General features: G+C 36.9%; 1 protein-coding gene and 1 non-coding gene across 2 annotated transcripts; both read right to left on the reverse strand.

The window, feature by feature from the left end:
* Positions 1–2,136: 2,136 nt before the first annotated feature.
* Positions 2,137–10,245, reverse strand: LOC145613651 (dnaJ protein P58IPK homolog). The gene is made up of 9 exons (XM_081668742.1): positions 9,970–10,245; positions 8,715–8,880; positions 7,065–7,266; positions 6,775–6,935; positions 6,596–6,689; positions 6,228–6,440; positions 6,009–6,086; positions 5,173–5,391; positions 2,137–2,863 (listed from the first exon to the last, which is right to left on the reverse strand). Exons 1-9 carry the CDS (start codon positions 10,103–10,105, stop codon positions 2,675–2,677), a joined length of 1,458 nt encoding a protein of 485 aa, XP_081524868.1. The 5' UTR covers positions 10,106–10,245; the 3' UTR covers positions 2,137–2,674.
* Positions 10,246–16,061: 5,816 nt separating this feature from the next.
* Positions 16,062–16,168, reverse strand: LOC145626073 (small nucleolar RNA R71). Its single transcript, XR_014110942.1, has one exon. It is a non-coding gene; the product is annotated as a small nucleolar RNA R71 (small nucleolar RNA).
* Positions 16,169–23,839: the final 7,671 nt, after the last annotated feature.

Below are 23,839 nucleotides of genomic sequence, written 5' to 3' on the forward strand. Positions count from 1 at the left end.
ATAAGGAGTAAGATAGGAATAGGTCTTGCCCTAATTAGATAATATGATTATATATAATAAAGGGCTTGGGGAAAAATAAACAGATGTTCATCTTTCATAAAAAAAACAACGTAATATTTTTCCCTTCCTCTCTCTCTACAACCGGTTAGAAACTCTCCATAGAAGAGGAGATTAATCTCTCCCGTCCAACTAGCATTGGTGGAGGTTCGATCTACACTTGTGGACCAATATTAGAGGAGCAACAATTGGGGCTCTAATCTCCGCAAGAAGGTAGAAGAAAGCTTGGGAATTCACGCATCAAAGGTTAATTCTAAACTATTATGTGATCCTTTATTTGTATATGCATGAGATCCTGGTTAGGTGCGTATGAATGAGATTCATGAAATTCCGCTCAGAGTATCTAAAACCCTACATAAAACACAACCTTATATAAATGAAACACAACTTCATTCTCTTCTTCTTCTTCCCACCATCTTTACTTTTTTTTTAATCCAATCACTTTTTATTTCTCTTTTGAATTTACTTCATTCTTTTCTTTTTTTTTTCAAATTCTTTTTTTCTCTCTCCTCTGTTCTTTGATTTTTCTCCATTAAATTTCTGCATTTAACGTGATGGAACAATTTTAAATTCCCAAAGATATCAATCAAGGTTTGTTATTATGTACTCATTGTGATCAATATTAATTTATTTTTTGATTTTGAGATGAATTTGTGGATGAATTAATTGTTTTAATATTAATTGAATTTGTGAAAGCGAATTTGATTGATTTCAATTCGTAATCGATTACCTGATTGTTTTTACAGTTCTCATTAATTTCTATGTATTTTTTTGATTTTAAGATGAATTTGTAGATGAAATCATTGTTCTAATATCAATTGAATTTGTTGAAGTTAATCGATCAATCAATTCGTATCTATTATGATCGATTACCTGATACTTTTGAGCATTTAGTAAGCAAAATCTGAACAATTACAAATTTTGAACATTAAAAAAAAAAAAAAAAAAAAAAAAAAAAAAAAAAAAAAAAAACTGAACATCAAAAATTTTGAACATTTAGTGAAAATATCTGAACAATCGCAATGTACCACGCCTATACTTTTGAACATTCAGTAAAAAGATCTGAACAATTGCAAATTTTGAACATTTAGTAAAAAAAATCCGAATATCGTAAATTTTGAACATTTAGTAAAAATATTTGAACAATCGCAATGACTACTTTTGAACATTTAGTAAAAAAAATCTGGACAATTGCAAAATTTGAACATTAAGTAAAAAAATCTGAACCTCGCAAATTTTGAACATTTAGTAAAAATATCTGAACAATCTCAATGTATGTCTATACTATTAAACATTTTATAAAAAATCTGGACAATTACAAATTTTGAACATTTTGTACAAAAATCCGAACACTGCACCACGTCCATACTTTTGAACATTTGGTAATAAAATTTGAACAATCGCCTGTGGTCCAGCTATCCTAGATGGACCAGGGTGCATAACAGTCTTATTGCCAAAGTATGTGTTATTATGTAGCGATACAAACAAGCGAAAGTTTGAAGGAACATATCTTTACAAACAACCAAGTAAATTTTGGCCCAATTTGTAAGGATTATACCTTAGGATCCCCATTGAGTGTGGGGATCAAGTCATCCTTTACCCTTACCAACTTCCAAAGAGCCATAAAAATAAATAAATAAATAAAGTTTACAAACTTTTTTAAAAATTTTCTTTTTTTTTTAAAAAAAAAAAAATAATTGCAAATACTTTTATCATCACCAAATTCTACCTTTTCTAAAGAAAGAATATAAGGAAAGTCTTGATATATTTGCCTGGAGTGTTTTAAATTTACAGCATAATCTTATGAATGATTACCTTCCTGCCTTATACACATGGTGAGAAGTATTTGTTCAAGTGGTACCACAATTGCTTAACCCTATTAGCATATTTATAAAGTTACTTCATTGAAGTAATTAGTATATAACACGGTAAAATTAGTATAAAGTTTACCGTTCTAATAAAATAAACAGACAGCAACCAGAATGATTCGGACAACTAACAGACGAGTAACACTTATTAAGGGGTCTTAAACTAATTTAGCAACAGATGATCTCTCCCAACATGTTTACCTTTGTCATATTAAACCAAATATCATAGTGCGCCACCAAGCTCTCTTGATAGGGAATCATAGATTCATAGAACTAAAAAAAGCAAAGGTTATAGCAGCTGAGCAGATGAATGGTAAGCTACCAAAACAAAATTTGATTCTATTTCACATCTCACATAACAATAGAAGTATAATGCCGGTGTCAACCTTCATTACGTCACCAAACAGGAACCTAAGGCAATACATTTGTTACCCTCAAACCTCATCTAAAGACTAAAGCATATGCATCTCCCCAATTTTATTTTCTCATCACTATGTTGACCCAAAAAAGATAGATTACAATTAGATTACATAACACTGATATGCAGTAAGGAAAAGGCCTATTCTTGGGAAAAGGGATTGATCAAGTTTTGGATGAAGCTTCTTTTCGACCAATAATGATTCAGTGGAGGCTGAGGATTTGATAGATACCAATCAGGTGTTAGTGAAAAAAAATAATCAGGTTGCACTGTTGAGCTTAATTCTGACTTCAATAATGCAGAAAAGATCCACAGGCAACAGCATAGCACCTTAGAAATGAAATCCTCCAAAGTCACCACCAGGAAAGCCTCCTTCGAAATGAAATGTATACTGCTGTCCTCCACCACCACCACCAAAAGGATCAAATCCACCAAATCCATAACCACCGCCGCCCATTCCCATGCCTTCTTCATCCTCTCCTCTGTCATATCTTACACGTTTTTCTTCATCCCCTAGAACCTGCAAGAGCAAATACCACAATTGAGGTTCTACAGACAAGTAACACACATCATGAAACAGCTCAATTGACGTGTCAAAATCATAAGAAGCAGCATATGACCGGAGGAGGGGAAAAAAATTACTGAAGCTGAAAGCCTGTTTGGTAACTGGTTATAAATATAAACAATGGTACTGGTAATAAATTTGTGTGTAAATTTGGTTAGAAAATCAATGTCCATTCCCATGAACACTTAAGATGACCCCTTGAATTATCTATTTATCTTCACAAATTTTCAAGTTTTCTACTAATACCACCTCTAAAGTTCTAATGGATGGTAATGGAAAAATTATTTTAAAAATGTCATGGAGATTATAAGTTGTTTTCCATACTACATTACACTTATAATTCATTCCTATCACCGCAATTTTTTACTAGCTACCAAAAGCAAGGTTTTTAAATGACTGATAATCTAAACTTTAAAGTTGTTATGCCACTACTTATTGGCATTATTGCACACTATAATACGGAGTACCTCATAGCAGTTTGAAGACTTTGTACACTATAGCTCACAGCCTCACCAATACAATTCTCAAGGGCCCATTTACTAGACAGCTTCTAGACTTTGATACATAATAATCAAGCAACAGTCACAATGAAACTAATTAGAAATCTGTAAATATCAAGAAGACAATGACAAAAAGCAAGCAATGTGGAAATACATCATTCAGATCAATACATCAATGTGTAACTCATTCAACCAAACCAATGAGCTTAATAAATTTTCACATTCAAGAAATTGAAGAGAACGGTCAGCCTAAAAAGCTTGTGATAAGCATAAAAAGCTAACATTGTCACTAACTGTTAGAAGCTTTTCTACCTAATCTATACTACCTTTAATTATAAAATGACATCACATTTTTTTTTGCAATTACAAAACATGGTAATGAGCGGTCAACAAAGGGTATCAATGCAAGTATTATAAAAGTGGGATGAGGCATATCTCTAATATACACAGGGAATAATCAGATACCACAGATAATTTAAAAATAAAAAAAGACAAATATGTCAAAAGACACGATTAATGCACCTCATCACACAAGCCTATATCACTTTAAACAAATAAGGATGCCTGGATACTATCCTTGTATTTTAACAGTTAACACTTGAATGGATTGACAGTGTACATTGGATTCTCTAAATGGAATAAACACTTAAAAGACTCAAGTAACTTAGAAAACAGAATTGAGAAGGTCCCAAGCTAAGTCGTACATGAATCACATTGAGCGTATCAACAAACTACACCTTGAACTATAACTAATGAACTGCTGTCTATACAGGGGAAGGCATGTAACGATGCAAGTAGCACCACAGGTAAACTTCAAAGCTTAAAAATTAAAAAAATTGCTACACTCTTCGGAGAACTAAGTTTGGTGATAACCTCAAGGTCAACTTTGAAAGCAAGTAAAAACACTCAGTAAGAAATTGGTAATATTGATATCCCATTGTAAACAAACACATACACACAAACAAAAATAATAAACTACTGTAACAAATTAAACAAACACATACACACAAACAAAAATAAGAAAATACTGTAACAAGTTAAACAAACACATACATACAAACACTAACAAAGGGAATGTATTATATAAACATGTTAGTAATCCCATTATAAAAAATCAAAAGCTTCTTTTGCAGTATACTATCAAATTTTACACTTGGTAAGATATGTTGTTGCTTATGAGTGTTAAATCGGCTCCCTTGATTAGGGCAGTGGGAAGGAAATAAATACGAACCCACCGAAGGAAACGAAAATATGGTTAAATAAAACATTGCCCCTCTGAGGGCTCTGACTCAAAATGAAAAGGTAAATAAAGTTCTGTATTGTATCCAACTACTAACCCGCACAGTTATTTCAATTTATTGTTTGAATCTTAGAGGCATTAGAGTTATCGGCAACATGTGCATAAGCACACATGTATTGGGCATATTCACAGCCATGGCAGAGAAGGTGGCACCAATCAAGCTTGTCACAATAGCTAAAGAAATAAGTTTGCTAAATGATCATCAAGCTCACAGCAGTAGCTTAACAAGTGGGCTTAGCCACTAAAAACCGCATTGAAATAGATTACTATGAATATAATATTGGATATGTGCTATTAGAAATAGTACTAATGGATGAACCCTTAGCCAACTCATAAATCTAACTCGCAATGAGGAGCATATATTGATGGAAAATTTATTGTTGTCTAAGAGGCTGATTAAAAAAAAAAAAAAAAAGTAAATCAGAATCATCAAGAGATCAAAGAAATATTGCACAAAGTCAAACCTCGTATGCAGCCGCAATTTCTCGAAATTTGTTCTCAGCTTCTTCTCTATTTTCAGAATTCTTATCTGGATGCCACTGTAAAGCAAGTTTCTTATAGGCACGTTTAATCTCTGCAACAGATGCAGTTTTAGAGACACCCAAAATTTTGTACCAGTCTTTTCGTTTGCTCAACTTTAGGGCATTCTCAGCTCTCACTAGTGCTTCTCTGATGCTCCTGTCCTGTACATTGGGCACAAAATAGTTCAATATATAAAGACATGAAACTAGTTGATAGAGTTAACACAAGTTATATTCTAACTAAACCATGCCTCAGAACTTCAGCAGATAGCATTCATAGCAAAGATATTAGATCAATACAGATCGTATTCATATATATACTGCTACATCACCAAAAATTCAATCACAGACTCTACCCAGTCATAAATCAGTAAGGCTGTAACTGCAACTTAATATTACAAACACTTTAATTAAATAAATGATTAGATTTGTTGATACAGTAAGCTCAGTTTATTCAAGAATTCCTTCTACTGCTAACATTTCAGATATTAAAATCATGCAGCAAAAAAGTTCTAAAACATCATCTCAGTAAAAGAAAAATGTACTGTCCAAACCCAACACCTAATCTAAATTCAAGCTCAAAGAGCTGAGGGAAAGAGATTAAAAGAGCAAATTGAAAAGAAAAAGGAATGGAATATCAACGAATCAGATGCTGTAAAAACCAAAGCAATAAGGATCAACAATTCACCAATTCTATTGTCAAAAATATGTGCAGCAAACATATGTAATAGATACTAATAGACACCGCAAAACTATAAAAGTTATCCAAGACAGCCAACCTGGGATTTTTGAGCTGCATTTTTAAGATCTTCCACTGCCCCTTCCCAATCTTCCACCAAAAGTTTTGCTTCACCCCTCTGAATAAGTCACATCAACATTATCAGAGAAATTATGAATTCACTGATCAGATCTCATTTAATCAATCTGGTTAGGTTGCTATCATCCCATAATTTATTAAGCTTACAAGTAAAATTTAGTAACTGCAAGTGAATGCTAACCTGTACCAAAGCCTCAACAAGCTCTTCATCAATGTTTAAGACTTCCGTGCAGCTATTCACAGCATCTTTACCTCTACCCAGTTTCACCAATACCTTACACAAACCAAGATGAAGATGCACATTATGTGCAATATGAACTGGGTCTAGAGCAAGAGCTGCTTTATAGTCCTCCACTGCAAGACGCAATTTACCTTTCTCTACATTTGTTTCTGCCTGTGAGAAGCAATTGGTCAAACATCAAATCAGTTAAACTGAAAAGGAAAATAACATGAGTGTCAAATGATGCAAAACCTCCCTGACTCCCACCACCAAAAAAATGATAATTTAAAAAAAAAAAATCATGCATGGACATTGTTTTAGCCGCATACACTTTCTGTCTTCTTCTGCAACTTTTTCAATCCAAAATATGCTTTCTTCAGTTCGCTGTGCTCTGGATCTAGGCGAAGTCCTTTTTGGTAATGTCTAAGAAAACAAAAGGAAAGACAAATTACGAATTTTAAACTTAATATAAGACATTACACATGTAATCATAAATTTTTGTCCAAACCTCATGGCCACATCATGATCTGCTAAATAGTAATAGGCACGACCTCTAACCAACAAAGCGTCAAGGTTGTTCTCATCTTCTTTGAGAATATAACCAGTCTCAGCGATAGCACCTGAATAATCTTGTGATGCCAACAACAATTTTACCTTCAGAAGTTTAGCCTGCCACATAATTAAGGTAGCTTTATTAAACAAGTTCCCCAAATATTTGAAAATCTTGATAGACTTGGTGGATGATATATAGATTTACAAAAATAAATGAAAAATAAAAGAAAAGAAAAAAATTAACACCTTTGAGCATGCAGGAGAGAAAACAAGCACAACTTTGTCAACATACTCCAATGCTTTCTTAAGATCTCCTGAATCATACAGACCAGAAGCTGTTTCCAGAGCACTTCGAGCTTGATGCAACTGAGAAAGCTCCTTTTCAGCAGCTGCATTTCCAGACTTGAGTTCTAGATACTTATTATAATTGACCTCTGATTCTTCATACCTACATTTGACAGATGACTCATCAAGAATAGAACTCATGAGTTCAAGTATCTTTATTTAACAAAAATCTCATACTGATAAGATTGGAAGGGAAACAAAATAATGCATCAGGTAGAAAATAACAAAATAATGCATCAAGAATAGAACTCATGAGTTCAAGTATCTTCATAGTTTTCTTCTCTCATGATTACTGTAAAGGTTTTCATCTACTTGCCAAAAAATACCTTAATAATAAAAAGATAAATACGTGGAAAATTGGATAATCCTCATTTATGGTGGCTAAAAATGTAAAGATGATACTGTAACAGGTAACCTGTCGGCAGGTGGAAAGGGGATGTTTGGCACTTTTGGCAAAGCCCATTTCCCAGAGCCTGGGAGTGAGGCGCGCCCGAGGCGCGCTTTTTAAAACCAAGATACAAGACTTGAGCAGCAAGGCAACAACTAGGAGATTCCTACTCTGCTACGAATAGAGTTCTTCACAGAATTTAGTTTTATTTTTAGTGGATTAACACACAGTTTACTAATTCCCTTAAAGAAAGCATTTTACGTATGCAAAACATTTCTTATGATTATCCTAAACTCTGTTGTCTTTCTGTCATATTTAGAGCTCCAAAGGTATGTTGTTAGAATATACAGCTAACATGTATTACTACTCCTTATAATTATTCAACTTGTGTGATTAAAGATGTTAAGTTAAAGTTTACTTTAAAACATGTATGAGAACCCGATATAGTTCAAGCCTGGTCGCTTGCATTTCAGATGGCTGTTTTTGATATGTTTGATCATAACTGTACTGTTCAGTTTTGATTCATTTTATTTACAGCTAAGAACCTCTTAACCCGGTTTTTGGTTGGTCTATTCGATTACACTATTTCCTATCCTAATCACAAGATTCCAATTCATGAAATTTAGGCCATAAAAAATTATCTTCCAAAATATATCTGTTATCTTAAAAGAAAAAAGTATGAGAAATTTGACTTTGATGTAGAATTGTTAGCCACAACGTAACATATAGATTATAAGGTACATGGCTTGATGGCTTTGCCACTTCACAAAAATATTAGTCTGCCAACATTTTTTGGAGCTTCATGAAACTTGACTCATTAACATTTAACAGTAAGTATATATGCTTTACTACAGTCACTAGTTCAAACGGTTCACGGAGGTTACGCAATCTGTATTTATGCCATTGCAAAAGATTACTTTTTATGCTTTTGTAACAGATTGTAGTGATAATTTTAATCTCATGCCTCAATTTTATCACAGATCACAAATTCATATCCAATTATATACATAATCATTGTGAAAGATATGCATAAACACAACAAACTTCAAGTACTGGTCCGTAAGACCGCCGAATGAATCACAAACCACAAGACTAGTTGTTTGTTCAGCAAAATAATAAAAACTGAATTTAGAAAATTTTCAGAGAAAAAAAATATAACAAACCTGCACAGCTGACGAAGGATATTTGCCCGTCGTGAATATGCCTCCGAGAGTGTTGGATCTGCCTCAATAGCAGCATTAAGATCTTCAAGTGCCTCACTATAATGTTTCACTTTTATACTTTGTTCAGCCTTTTGCAGTAAATCATTTGCTTTCACAGGAGTTCCATCTGCATAGCAGGGATATGAGCATCAGGTACATTGTACGTAGCAATAGGAAAAAACAAAAACCACTATTGACTTCAAACACTGACAAGTCAAAACAGATCGTATACGGGCTACAATTAGTAAATTTTCTTCATAATTTTAACACTGCTTTTTTAACTTTTAATTGAAGGATTTAGAAATTCTTAAATTGAAAATACTAGTATTACATATGGCAACAAAATATGTTACTCTCTGAGGTGTGTTAGGCTCTGAGTTTAAATTTACCAACGAGATACCAAAGTTAGAGTATGAAACTATCCTCAAAAGCATAACCTCTAATTAGGTTTGACAATACAACTTCGCTAAGGCAGTGCTCGATGATTGTGTAAAATCAAAGAACAAGAGGTGCAAAGTGGTAGATACAATTCTATGAACAAATACTCCAAACCCGATAGGATCTGTATACACTTTCATTCGTGAAGTCCTATGATAAAATGACGATACAGAAAATTAAGCCACCCCATAATTATGTATGAACTATGAAGTATAACTTATAAGTCATCATAAAAATAGCATAGCAAAATTCATCTCACCAGCTCTTAAAACTCACCCTAAGAGCAACCAAAAGTAACCTTATTACTATGTAAAAAGCGTTATTAAACAACATTCTTGTAATATATATTGCAAAATACAAGTACATCTTAATTATATATACACAATGTTTAAGCAGCACAATATATCACAGCAAAATTCGTTCTTTTGATCACAGAAAACCCGAGAAAGCCATAACGAATAACGATAAACGAAGATCAATCAAACCAACACAATGTCGACCACAACCCATTGCAATGCCGAACTCATAACCACAAATACTTGCTAATCAAGTCCAATGTATTTCCAAAAAGAAACTTTTTTTTTTATTTCGGCAGTTAATAATCGTGACATTTAATAAATAAATTTGACATATTGCGGACAAAAGCACACAAAAAATTAACGAAAAAATTGGATTATGAACCCTAAAATTAAGCACCGCTACCACACTCAATCAAGTGAAGAACACAAATTCAACAAAAATCCTTTTAAATAATAAAAAAAAAAAAAGGGAAATTTACCTGAAGCAGAAACAAGAGGTTGAAGAAGAAGAAGGTGACAAGCAAGAACAAAGTTGAGGATAAAAATGGTGAAGATGAACCCTCTCCAAGCAACCATATCAATGGAGAAAGGGAGAATACGATGAAGATTAATCATTCAAAAAGATTGAATATTCGAGCAAATTTCTGCAGATTTATAGTTTGTGAATCAAAGATTTGTGATGGATTTGTAAAGTTTGATTAGAATTAGAATTGAATTGAGATTTCCTGGTAATTTTGGGTTGTCAGGGAGGAAGAAAAGAAAGGCGGGGGAGGATTCGAAAGTCCTTGGTGGCAGTCCACGTTAATGTAACCTATGGGTGATTGCCACCTGGATATTTTTACGCAATTTCTTGGGAGGTCTTCCAAAGGGAGGTTTGATAGGTACCTGGACATACATATCAAGGGGCATAAGAGACATTTCGCATGAAATTTACACATCTCTCTCCTCCTTTCTCTCACCCCCATGTGCTGAATTTAAGTGTACCACTGGGTTATTAATAGTATCACTAGATGATCAAATAGTATCATTGAACATTCAGTGTTACTATATATTCATTCAATGGTACTGTATATTCATTCAGTGGTACTAACTACGTGTAGATTTAGTATCACTACATAGTCAATGATATTACATAAGCTTTCAGTGGTACATTTAAAACTGGTCCCACGTGCCCATCTCTCTCCTTCTTTTCTCCCACCCCCATGTGCTTTACAATACTTTTCAATATTTTAATGTTTGATATGTATTTGCACATACATATCAAACCTACATTAGTACTTCCTCAATTTCTTGGTATTACCTTTGAAGAAGTAGGTGGAAGTAGAAATGAAGTCTTGAGATGCATTAGCAAATGCATCTTCAACAGAACGTGGGTATGGGGAAAACGGAGTAGGATCCAATTGTCAGTGTAAAGTGATGTAGCCTAAAAAAAAAAAAGGAAAAGCTTGTATACGGGTATATGGTATAATACAACATTGTAATACTAAATTTCTTTTTACTTTTTGTTATTTTTGACCCTTGAATTAGTTGTTTGACTCCAATGTCCTCATTTTCTTTTTTACTTTTGACAGTCAACCCAATTTTCATGGTTTACCATTTTTACTCCATTTTTTGTTTCTTGAGGAGGTAAGTTCAGAGAGGGCGGGCAAGACTTCATGATTGAAAATGGCAAGGAAGATGCTAGGGATGGAGGATCCGATCTTAACAGACCGTACGGAGGACTGTGATGAGCTCTTCGGTGGTGGTAGCGGCCGCATTTTTGGTGACGATGTCGACAACAACGCTACCATTGAAGACCAAGTGGAGCACGATAGAGGCGACGAAGATGAATTGGAGTTTGCTTTAGACGCATTGCTAAAGGAGGTAATTGTTAACACATTAATTCGTAGCTTAGGGTTTACTGAAAATTTATGAAAACCTAAATTATAACAACATAATTAAAATAAGAGGAATAAATTAAGGGACTTTCTTTTTAGGCTTTAATAAAAAAAATAAGAGTAACAGGGGAGTGAGTGAGGAGCTATTTTGGATTATGTATGTATGGTTAATTATGTATGTAAATTTCAGTTTATATTATATGGATTAATGCAGTAGGGGTCTTACTTGGTTTGTATATTGTCTTTATTTTACCTAATTTCCTTTTACAACTAATAGGGTGTTCCTCCGCAAAATATGCAACATATGGTTCCATACATTCCTCACTGTGTTGGTGGGATTCAAATGTTGGATGGGGATGGATCAATTGGGTACTTTACAACCGTTGAAGGTAGAGGTCAGCAGTACTATGGTTCCCAAATTTCTCATCGTCAAGGTTATTACGTTCCGTATCATCAATTTCCTCATGGTCAGATTCCTATAGGAGGTTGGCAGCCCCTACATCGCAACTGTCAACTGCATCATCACAACGTGGCTACATTCCCATACTTCCTCGTCCGCAACCTCCTGTGACTCCTCCGCCACATTCATCACAGAGGACCTAGTAGAAGGAAAAAGTGACTCCTTCATAGACTATGATGTTTTGGTATCTCGTACGTTGGACATTTGGACTATGCTTGTATGCAAAGTCCCCAAAAATTTTTGATCCCATTTGATGGAAAACTAATTTTTTTGTAAAAATACTCCTGTGGCCACCAATGTTGTTGGCTAAATTGATGAAGCATTTGTTCTGGTGTAAGCTAATGTTAGGAAAAAACATTCTGACCTTGTGAAATCGAAAACTTACTTAGATATTGTGAAATTAGGCTAGCTAACTCTTACATCATTTAAGTGGGATTGTTTAACTCTGAAATGAACTTTTGGTTCTACTAAATGGTTCTACTGTTTAAGTTTCTGTACCACTGCAACAGTGACAGGTACAACTGAGTACGCAAGTGATCCATTTTGGGTTGTGTGTGTGTTAACATTCCCGCTTCGAATTGCTATGTACTAGAAATGACAAGTCGGGCCCATTATTTTACTTAGGACGGTTCATATTCCACAATGATTCAATTTGATCCTCTGTAACAAAGTTAGAAATCATTGACACGAACAGATTCCAAATTGTTTGAGTCAAAGGTACGTTTTATATAACCAGTGGTTGTTGTACTTTACCAGTGGTTGTTATTGTAGTTCTAGTTGTACGTCAGTTGTGTGTACACCCCTTTTTTGTAAATAATTGATACGAAGAAGTTGTTACTTTAATTTAAAGACCAAAGTTTATTTGATGGATAACATCTTTCAAACCTATATTTGCCCTAGAGTATCAAAGACTAATCCAAAATAAGTTAAACACACCGCTGATCTAGAATAAGATAAACACACCACGTACCCAAATGAAGATTAACAATACAAAGGGTTTTCGCTAATGATGTAATTGAACCCCAATCCAATCTGTACTTGTTTTTTGTCGTCAAATAATATTCGATATCGAAATACTTATTTGTAACATTGGTTTAAATAAAGATGTGATTAATATGAATTTTGGTTTAAACAAGTCGGTTTTGGCTTATTGGATTGAATTTTGGTTTTTGTGCCGGTACAAAATTTAATTTTGGATTGACTGTTGCATACAAAAAAGTTGCGTTAATTGCTATAACTAACAAAACATTATTATATTCGAATTAATACATTCCATGCTACAAACATGAATAATGCAAAAAGGGTTTGGTAAAGGGCTTTGGTTAAATGCATAAATATATCTAGCGGTACCCTAGGGTATAAGAATGGTACCCTATGAAGGGATTGCCATACTGAAGTGGTACATTCCATCTAATGTTATTTTACTCATTGTCCATGATATCTTTCAACATATCAATCGAAGTAATCAATATATCAGTTATATTATATAAAAAAAAAAACTTATGTACAGTGGTACCCTAGTGTCGTTAGTGGTACCCTAGGATAGTTTAGTGGTACCCTTTTATAGGTTGGTGGAACAATCCACCCAGTATTTTACTTAGGACTGTTCTTACTGACAAAAAGTAAGATATCACTGATGTTAGTTGACTGTAACTGTAAGCATTACATTGAGATTGTAAGCATGACATTGAGGTTATAAGCATAACATTGAGGTTATAATTAATTTCCTTCAACACAAAAATAAAACAATATACTAAAGAGGTTATATACCATGCTTAAGACCAATGAATATTTGACAATTACACATTTACATGTTTCAAAATATTTTCCTTGTCTTATCACAAGAAGAATAAACTCACTACTACTATTCCAATTGATATTAAATATACTTAGGGGTTCCATTCGGTTTTCGCTTGTGATCAAATAAATGAGCTCAAATTTAATACAATTTACCAATATGTTGTTATCTAAACCTACCAACTCCAAATTAAAATGGTTAAGTTTACAATCTTTACAAACTCAACATTGATTCTCAATTGACAAAAAACAACACATTATTGTATTTCAAAACATAGTTCTTTGCCACCATTGGAGATGGTAGTGTAAATTGTTATTGCTATATGATATGTCTATTTTATATAGTATTTTACCCCCGTCCCTTGGTCATAATTAGTAGTGTTTTTGGCCCTTTAGGGCCACTTTTATTACTAATATGTGTTTTCTAGTGTTTTCGTAGTTTTGGTTAAGTTTTGCAGGGAATTGCACCTTTGGAGCATTTTCCCGGGATTTTTATGAAGCGACTACGAGCATTGGAGGAACACGACCGTTTTTGAAGCCCAAGGCCAGCTAGAGCCATCGAGCCGGTGATTAAGGGCTCAGTTAGTTGGATCACGAGGTAATTGGACCACGTATTCGAGACCCGAGAGGAAATATGGATTGGGCCGAGAAATCTAGCCCAAATCGAAGTCCAAACCTTGAAGATGAAGCCGGGCCCGATCGGGCAAGCTTACGCCCGATCGGGCGAGCTGCGCGCATGCTAGCTGCCAAGGAGAGCCGCGCCCGATCGGGTGAGCGTAGGCTCGATCGGGCGCGGCAAAATAGTCTGGGCATAGGAAAAAAGGCGGGCCCGATCGGGCGCCCCCTTCGCCCGATCGGGCGCGTGTTTTGTTAGAACCTGACTAAGCTTTGTTTAATTCGTGTTTTAGGAGAGATATATATTCGTTTTGTACGGATAATTAATTACTTCTTTTCTCTTAGACTTTCTCTCTCTACTTAGTATTTTTCTCTCTCTAGAATTCTCTCTAAACTCTTGTTCTTAATTCCTTCATTAATTCCAGATTTGTTTTGGTACAATTTCTTCCCTCTTTAATTTCAGCTATTTTAATTATTTTCTTGTTTATGTTTTTAATTGTTTATTTGATTGGATTAGTTATGATGATTAGTGAGTAGTTTAATTCTAGGGTTTATGTGGATCCATAATTAATATGAAGGGATAGTTTGTTATTATTGATTGTTGATATTGCATGATAATTTCCTATTGAATTGTTTTAATTCTTTGCAATTAGATTATGAATCGAGCAGATGTAATTTGATTGTGAATGTTTAGCAATATTGAATTGATGAATCGAGCAGATGTTGATTTAATATTAAAGGCTATTTTTAATAGGAACTTAGGTCTAATAAATTGCGAGAGCCTGTTAGATCCATGTTGGTTAATAAATTGCGAGAGCCTGTTAATCATGTTATTGATGCATTGTTAATTATTAATTGCTTCGTTCTATCCCGGAATATTAATTATTGGTGAACCTGTGACCCTAGGTTTCCTTATTATTGATTCTTTTCTCCCTAAACTCATCCTTCGTAGTATAGAATTCATATTTAAAATATTGGTTACTTAGATAATTTAGATTATAACAATTAATTAGAATTAAAAAGACTTGTTTCCCTGTGGAGTTCGACCCTACTTCCCTATCTATTGTAGTTAGTGATTTAGGTAATTATTTTTGATTAGGGGATACGACTTTACCCTGTCAAAATTTGGCGCCGTTGCCGGGGAAACGGTTTTATTTTTTTATTTTCTAATTATATTTTTGTAGTCTAGATTATCCCCCCTTTTTGCCTCAGAGAACATTAGTTCTTTGAGGCAAATCTCATATTTGTCTCTAGTTCTTTGTTTATGCCCAGGTGTTCTAGATCAGGTGATATCCCTTTTGATCATGAGATCGAGCGTTCCTTTCATAGGCAAAGGAGACTCTATAGACAAATTCTGGCGGGTTCTGAGGAGGATAACGATCGAAGAGATTCTCCCCCTGATTCTAGTGATACAGATATTCCTTCAGATTTAGAATCAGAGATGACGGCCCAGAAGAAACTCAGTGATTATTCGCAACCGAAGCTCGCAGACTTCCCGCACCTTACTCCTACTCCGGCCCTAGATGGAGTTCAATTTGAGATCAAGCCCCAATTTATCACTATGATAGAGAGGAAGCAGTTCAGCGGAGCTAAGGGTGAAGATCCTAATCTTCACATCGCAGATTTCTGCCAATATTGTAACACCATTAGATAAGCCGGGGTTACGCAGGACCAAATCAGGGAGATTCTTTTTCCCTTTTCATTATGTGGCAAAGCAAAATTATGGTTTAATGGTTTGAATAGAATTGCACTTGGTATTACTGACTGGGAAACTCTCGCTTTGAATTTCTATAATAAATATTATCCTGCAGAGAGAACAACGATGCTAAGAAGTGCTATTCAGAACTTCGCTCAAGAGGCCGACGAATCATTATATGAGGCTTGGGAGAGGTTCAAGGATCTACAGAGAGAGTGCCCCCACCACAATCTAGCACAATGGCAATTGATCCAAGCATTCTATAATGGACTTGGAAATTCTTCTAGATCAGTACTAGATTCGGCAGCTAGTGGGAGGTTTATGAATTTATATGTGGATGATGCAGGACAGGTTATCGAAGACATGGCAATACACAATTCCCAATATGGGAATCCGAGGGGGTTTGCAAATAAGGGAAAACATAATGTCGATTCCGTATCCTTTTTGCAAGCTCAATTAACATCTATTTGCCAAAAATTAGATAATCTTACTGCTGCTCCTAACTCTGTAGCTAATGTTTCTGCTGTTGCTAACCACGAAGCTTTCTGTGAAAATTGTGGAATTGTAGGTCATTGGGAGCAAGATTGTAGGAGCTCTATGGAACAAGTTAATGCCTTCCAAACCTATAGGCAAAATAACCCCTATTCCAATTCCTACAATGCCGGTTATAAAAACCATCCTTATCTTTCATACCAGAGTACCAATGTACAAAACCCTCCACCTCCACAACAACCACAACAGCAACCCCCACCACAGCAAAAATATTATCATCCTAATGCCGGCCAGAAAAGCCAAGTATCACCCTCATCATCTTCCGACCCTGCCATGACAGAAATTAGAGCAATGCTAGCTAATATGCAAAAGCACATGGAGAGTAGGGATGCGCAAATTGATTCTATTCTAGCTCATAATAAAATCATGGACAATAAAATTGCACAACTTTCATCTACCCTACAATCCCGTCAGCAGGGGGCTCTACCATCACAACCTATCCATCCTACAGATCATGCTAATGCAATCACTCTAAGGAGTGGTTCATATTATGATGGACCTCCTATGCCACAGGAAGATGGACCAGTTTCTAATTTAGATTCCTCTATACCAAACGGTAATCCTGCTAGCCCTGCAGGGCTACAAAAAGATACTAACCCTACTAATGTTTCTGTGCAGGGTAAATTGCAGGATAAGGGAGGAGTTGTGCAGAGCCCAGTTATCAAGCTTCCATTCCCTAATAGACAACTGAAGAGTAAGCTTGATAAACAATTCGGTAAGTTTTTAGAGGTTGTGAAAAACCTGCAGGTAACAGTCCCCTTCACTGATTTAATCACTCAAGTACCTGCTTATGCTAAATTCATGAAAGACATTCTGACTAGGAAAAGGGCCTTTAATGAAGTAGAAATTGTAGCTTTCACAGAGGAGTGTAGCGCTTATTTGCAAAATAAATCACCTCCTAAATTAAAGGATCCCGGTAGTTTTTCTATCCCTTGTCACATTGGGAATGTTTTTATTGATAAAGCTTTATGTGATCTGGGTGCTAGTGTCAGTGTCATGCCATCATCTATATGTGCTAAATTAAATATGGGGGAATTAAAAATTACTAATATAACTTTGCAAATGGCAGATCGTTCGGTAAAATACCCTTTAGGTATTTTAGAGGACGTACCTGTCAGAGTTGGTAAATTTTTTATTCCTGTCGATTTTGTTGTTTTAGATATGGCAGAGGACACACAAATACCCATTATATTAGGTAGGCCTTTCCTCCACACTGCAGGAGCTATTATTGATGTGAAAAATGGTAAACTGACCCTTTCTGTAGGTGACGATAATGTTACTTTTAATTTAGGGAAGGTTTTGAAAGGGCCTATGTTGGAGGAAAATTGTTGTTATATTGATACAATTGATATAATGGACAATATTTGTGTTGATAGCTTGCCACAGGTTCTTGCGAAGGATCCCTTGGAGGAAGTTCTCTGCGGGAATTTATCTAGCGATAATGCAAGCATTTGGGGTAATGAGGTCCAAAGTATTGAAAAAGCTCTTTCCTTAGAAGAGTTAAGCCCCAAGGAGACAATGAAGGTAGTAAATTTAGTTCAGGAATCAAAACCTGCAGAGGTCAAGAAACCTGAGCTAAAACCTCTCCCTTCTCATTTAAAATATGTTTTTCTAGATGAGCAGGAACTACACCCCGTGATCATCAGTACTGCACTCACTGACCTACAATCTTCCCAACTTCTAGGGGTCCTCAAAACCCATAAGAAGGCTATAGGGTACAGTATTGATGATCTCAAGGGTATTAGCCCTGATTTTTGCATGCACAGGATTCATCTAGAGGAAAATTATAAGCCCTGCATTCAACCCCAACGAAGATTAAATCCAAACATGCAGGAAGTAGTCAAGAAAGAGGTGATGAAATTACTTGATGCAGGTATCACCTATCATATTTCTGACTCCAAGTGGGTAAGTCTTGTGCAGGTAGTACCGAAGAAAGGTGGGATGACTGTGATAACTAATGATAAAAATGAATTAATTCCCACCAGGACTGTAACAGGGTGGCGTATGTGCATAGACTATCGTAGACTAAATATCGCCACTAAAAAGGATCACTTCCCTCTCCCCTTTATTGATCAAATGCTTGAGAGGTTAGCTAATCACAAATTCTTTTGCTATTTGGACGGGTATTCGGGATTTTTCCAAATTTCGATTCACCCTGAAGATCAGGAAAAGACCACCTTTACATGCCCTTATGGCACTTTTGCATATCGTAGAATGCCCTTTGGTTTATGTAATGCACCTGCTACCTTTCAAGGTTGCATGATGAGCATTTTTTCTGATTTCATAGAGTCTATTATGGAGGTCTTTATGGATGATTTTAGCGTATATGGTTCCTCATTCGATTCATGCTTAATTAATCTCGCTAAAATTTTGAAAAGTTGTGAGGAGTGCAACTTAGTACTCAACTGGGAGAAATGTCACTTTATGGTGACACAGGGAGTAGTCCTTAGTCATATTATATCTGATAAGGGCATACAAGTAGACAAAGCTAAAATATCAGTGATTGAGCAATTACCTCCCCCAGTCAATGTTAAGGGAGTTAGAAGCTTCTTGGGTCATGCGGGGTTTTATCGCCGCTTTATCAAAGATTTTTCTAAAATTGCTAAACCACTGACACAACTTTTGCTCAAGGATGCCCCATTTATTTTTACTGACGAGTGTCTTGAGGCTTTTCACAGGATTAAGCAGGCTTTGATATCGGCACCCATCATATGTGCTCCCGATTGGAACCTCCCTTTTGAGATCATGTGTGATGCAAGTGACTTTGCACTAGGAGCCGTGCTCGGACAGAGGAAGGATAAGGTTTTGCATGCTATTTATTATGCTAGCAAAACCTTAGATGAAGCCCAAGTCAACTATGCCAGCACAGAAAAGGAGTTTCTTGCTGTTATTTATGCTTTAGAAAAATTTAGATCATATCTAGTTGGTTCTAAAGTTATTGTTTTTACTGATCATGCAGCATTGAAATACTTGATAGCCAAGGCGGAATCAAAGCCAAGGTTACTCCGTTGGGTTCTCTTGCTCCAAGATTTCAACATTGAAATAAAAGATAAAAAGGGAGCAGAGAACGTAGTGGTAGACCACTTGTCACGTATCAGGTATGATGAGGGTAAGGATTCTTTACCTATAGATGATTCTTTCCCTGATGATAACCTGTATGCAGTTGTAGAGCATCACCCTTGGTACACCGATTTTGCTAATTATCTAGTGGGTGGTACTCTACCTCCTGACTTGTCCTACCAACAGAAAAAGAAATTCCTTTATGATGTTAAACATTATTTTTGGGATGACCCTTTTTTGTTTCGTGAGTGTGCAGATGGATTATTTCGCAGGTGTGTTCCCGAATGGGAGGATCACGGCGTCCTTACCAGTTGTCATACTTCACCCTATGGTGGACATCATGGCCCCACTAAAACGGTGGCCAAGATTAATGAGTCAGGCTTCTTTTGGCCTAATATGTTTAAAGATGCTAACACTTTTGTGCAGGCTTGTGACTCTTGCTAGAGGACTGGCAACATTTCGCGAAGGCATGAGATGCCCCAAACTGGGATTCTAGAAGTTGAAATATTCGATGTTTGGGGTATCGATTATATGGGCCGTTCCCATATTCCAATGGGAATTGTTATATACTTGTAGCTGTCGATTATGTGTCCAAGTGGGTTGAAGCCATAGCTTCACCAACGAATGATTCCAAGGTAGTCATTAAGCTCTTCAAGAAGATCATATTTCCCAAGTTTGGTGTTCCACGAGCTATTATTAGTGATGGGGGTACCCACTTCCATGAAAGACAATTGGATAACCTCCTCAAGAAGTATGGCGTATATCACAGAACAGGGCTTAGTTACCACCCTCAAACTAGTGGTCAAGTTGAGGTCTCTAATAGGGAAATCAAGGCGATCCTAGAAAAGGTAGTAGCCAAGTCAAGAAAAGATTGGAGCATGAAGCTTGATGACAAACTTTGGGCATACCGGACTGCATTTAAAACACCGATCGGTACTTCACCTTATAGATTGGTTTATGGTAAGGCATGTCATCTTCCCGTAGAATTGGAGTACAAAGCTTTTTGGGCGATCAAAGAGCTTAACATGGATTCTAAGGCCGCGGGTAAGAAGAGACTCCTTCAACTCAATGAGTTGGATGAGTTTAGATTGTCGGCATATGATAGTGCGCGGATCTACAAGGAGAAGACCAAGAAGTGGCACGACAAGAGGATCCTACCAAGAGAGTTTGCACCGGGCGATAAGGTTCTTCTCTTTAATTCTAGATTGAAGATTTTCCCAGGAAAGTTGAAGTCTAGGTGGTCCGGTCCCTTCACTGTCACAAAGGTAAACAAATTTGGTTCAGTAGAGTTGGTGAATGACAAAGGTGAAGAATTCAAGGTGAATGGCCAAAGGTTGAAAGTGTATCATGAAGGTGCTACCATTAGAGATGTGGAGGAGACTCTCCTAACTCCACTTCCAACATGAGTTTCAAGGCGGTGAGAAGGTCGTGCGGGACCTAGATAAACCAGCGCTAGCTTTGCGGGAGGCAACCCGTATTTCATGCTTTATAGGCTAGTTTTCCTTTTCCTTATTTTTCCTTATTTTATTTTTATTTTTTGTTTTTTTTAGAGAGGCGAGGAGAGTGATATTTCACCGGTTTTAAGTGTTGTTGTACAGGTATGAATTTGACAGGGTATACAGACTTAGAGAAATTTTGAAGAAGAAACGGAATCGGAGGAAAAAGGCTCTCTCGGGCCCGATCGGGCGAGGCTTGCCCGATCGGGCGCGCAAGTGAGCCAGAATTCAGGGCTAATTTTGCCCGATCGGGCGCGTAAGTGAGCTAAAAATCGGGCGCGCAAGCTCAGTGGATTCAGGGGTTATTTTCGCCCGATCGGGCAAAATTTTTGGAAAATCGAGTAAAAGAAAAAGAAATGTCGGGCGAAGCTCGCCCGATCGGGCGAGAAAAAGGGTGAAAAATCGTTCGCGTTCGTGCCCGATCGGGCGGCGCTCGCCCGATCGGGCGCGCAACTTGAGTTTTGGAGAATCGCACCTTCGCCCGATCGGGCGAGGCTTGCCCGATCGGGCGCGCCATCAGGCCGACCCCCCTTTATTTTCTTTTCTCTTCTTTCTTTCCTCATTTCCTCCTTATTTCTTCTTCTTCATTCACTTTCTCTCTTTAAAACCTCCATTTTCAAACTTTAAACTTTCACTTCAATCTAAGATCTCCTCCAATTCCTCCATCCAAAATAAAATTTTTTTACGTATTTCATCTCCCCTCACCTTCCTCTACACTCTATACTAATTTTCCCCAATTTTCTCTCAACTTTTCTCAAACCCTAAGAGAGAGAAACCTCAAATTTTCTACTATTTTCAAAGCTAATGGCCTCCAAGCGTTCAAGAAATCAAAGGGGTGAGAGCTCTAGTGCACCACAACCAACAATCAACCCGGACCTTCAAATTCCGGGATAGGAGGAAGTTGTAATCACTTCGGAGGAGCAACGGGTTCGGATGATCAACCTCATCGATCGTCAGGTAATTTCTACCCGTTTCATACATCATCCTACTTTAGCTAGGTTAGGTCTTGACAAATATGTAGAAAAATTGTTTAAGGGCATAGGCATGAGTGGGTTTTTTCAAATGTGCCACGATACTTATGATTATTTAACATTAGAATTTATATCAAGTTTTAATGTTATCAAAATGAATGCACTTATCACTCATGTCCAATTTCGATTGTTAAACAATAATGTGAGATTAACTTTAAAAGAATTTGGTAAATTGTTTGACTTGAAATCGGACAAGCCTATTGAACCCTCTCAAGACCACACCGCCGTGGTCTACAAGAGGTTAACAGGGGAGGATTTGGTGAACCTCCAACATGCCAAAGGGACGTGGATTCAACATCCCGTCCCCAAACTTTGGCAAAGATTTGCCGGCCTCACTATTTTTGGGAGGCATGAACCGGCAAATGTTCGGAGGGATGAATTGGAATTGTTGGCTTCCTATATAATTCCTAATGCTGAAAAATTAAATATACCCCATAGGATAGCCAACCATTTTCAAAGGGCGGCCAATGCGGCCGAAGCTAGTAGGTCTAGAGCGCCTATTTACTTTGGGGGGTTAGTGACCCATATAGCTAGGAAGCATTTAGGTTGGAACCCCGATGGCCATAGAAAAGTTGTGGGATCGAACCTAATGGACCTACCTTATTTTGGGAGTTTGAATTGGGTACAACCGGTGGGGAGTGATACTTGGTGGATTGTCCACCAACAATCGGGTAGGAGGGACCAAGCCTTTACCTTACCCAACCCCGCCTTGACCAAATTTGAGAGGGGGAAGCCCTCCTACACTTTCGAGTTAGATGGTCAAGGTGAGGTTCGACCACCTCACCCCTCACCACAACCTCACCAATCCCCCATTCACCATTCACCCCACTACACACCACCCCCACCTTTCACCTACGGCATGCCTACAATGCCTACTTCCTCGGTCGATTACAATGTCGACCCAAATGCCCCATATGACTTTTCGGCTTTTAGGAGCCAACTAGACCGCATTGAGACGGGGCAAGGGAGGGTTGAGGGCATGATGCAAAACCTAGATTCTAGGTTAAGCACCCTAGATGGCCGGGTAGGTCTTATTGAGAGGAACCTAGGGAGGGGCCTTTACCCTATGTATGATGATTACGCCCGTCGGGGGGCTATTCCTCCCGATTCCCTTCCTCCCGATTGGTTCCAATACCCCCAAGGCGGGTATTCTCACCCCGGTGCTTATGGTACTTATGTGGACTACTCTTCGGTCCACGGATATGGGGGTATGGGTGGGAATGCAGACCCTAACTACTATGCCGGTGGTTCGGGGTATGGTGGTGGTGGCTCTAGCCATGGAGGGGCCGGCTCTAGCCACGGTGGGGGGTACTCTAGGATGGATGAGGATGAGGAGTAGGCTACTCTCCCAAGTCAATGAGGGCATTGCTTGATTTGGCTTGGGGGGGTGTTCTTTCACCTTGGAAATTCTCTTCCTTCTCCCCCTTTATTTGCTTTCTAGTGTAGTTTTTATTTGCTTTCCTAGTGTAGTTTTTTATTGCTTTCTTATATATGAAAAATACAAAAAAATTGAAAAAAATAAAAATAAAAAATACGTTCCAATGAATTGTAAATCATGTTTCCCTGTGCCCCATACTTGAGAAAATTGTTTTGATTCTTGGTATTTGATGATGAATATTGTGGATTTGTTGGTCATGATTTGAAGTCTAATCGTTTGGATTCCTTAACTTGCGTCAATTTTGTCCAACTACTTGTGAATATAGTGCTTGACTAGTTGATTTGGTTAGGAAATGTGTAATAGTTCCATAATTCCTGGTATGTCAAT

Source organism: Chenopodium album, chromosome 3, assembly GCF_948465745.1.
Source record: "Chenopodium album chromosome 3, dcCheAlbu1.1, whole genome shotgun sequence".
Taxonomy (NCBI): Eukaryota; Viridiplantae; Streptophyta; class Magnoliopsida; order Caryophyllales; family Amaranthaceae; genus Chenopodium; species Chenopodium album.

Bases quoted from the DNA above. Each gene is read 5' to 3' on its own strand.
- LOC145613651 (XM_081668742.1), bottom strand. From the start codon at position 10,105: ATGATTAATCTTCATCGTATTCTCCCTTTCTCCATTGATATGGTTGCT. The intron at 7,267-8,714 runs GTTTGTTATATT...TGTCAAATGTAG, and splicing joins ATCCTTCGTCAGCTGTGCAG to GTATGAAGAATCAGAGGTCA. The intron at 6,690-6,774 runs GTTTGGACAAAA...TTGTTTTCTTAG, and splicing joins GATCATGATGTGGCCATGAG to ACATTACCAAAAAGGACTTC.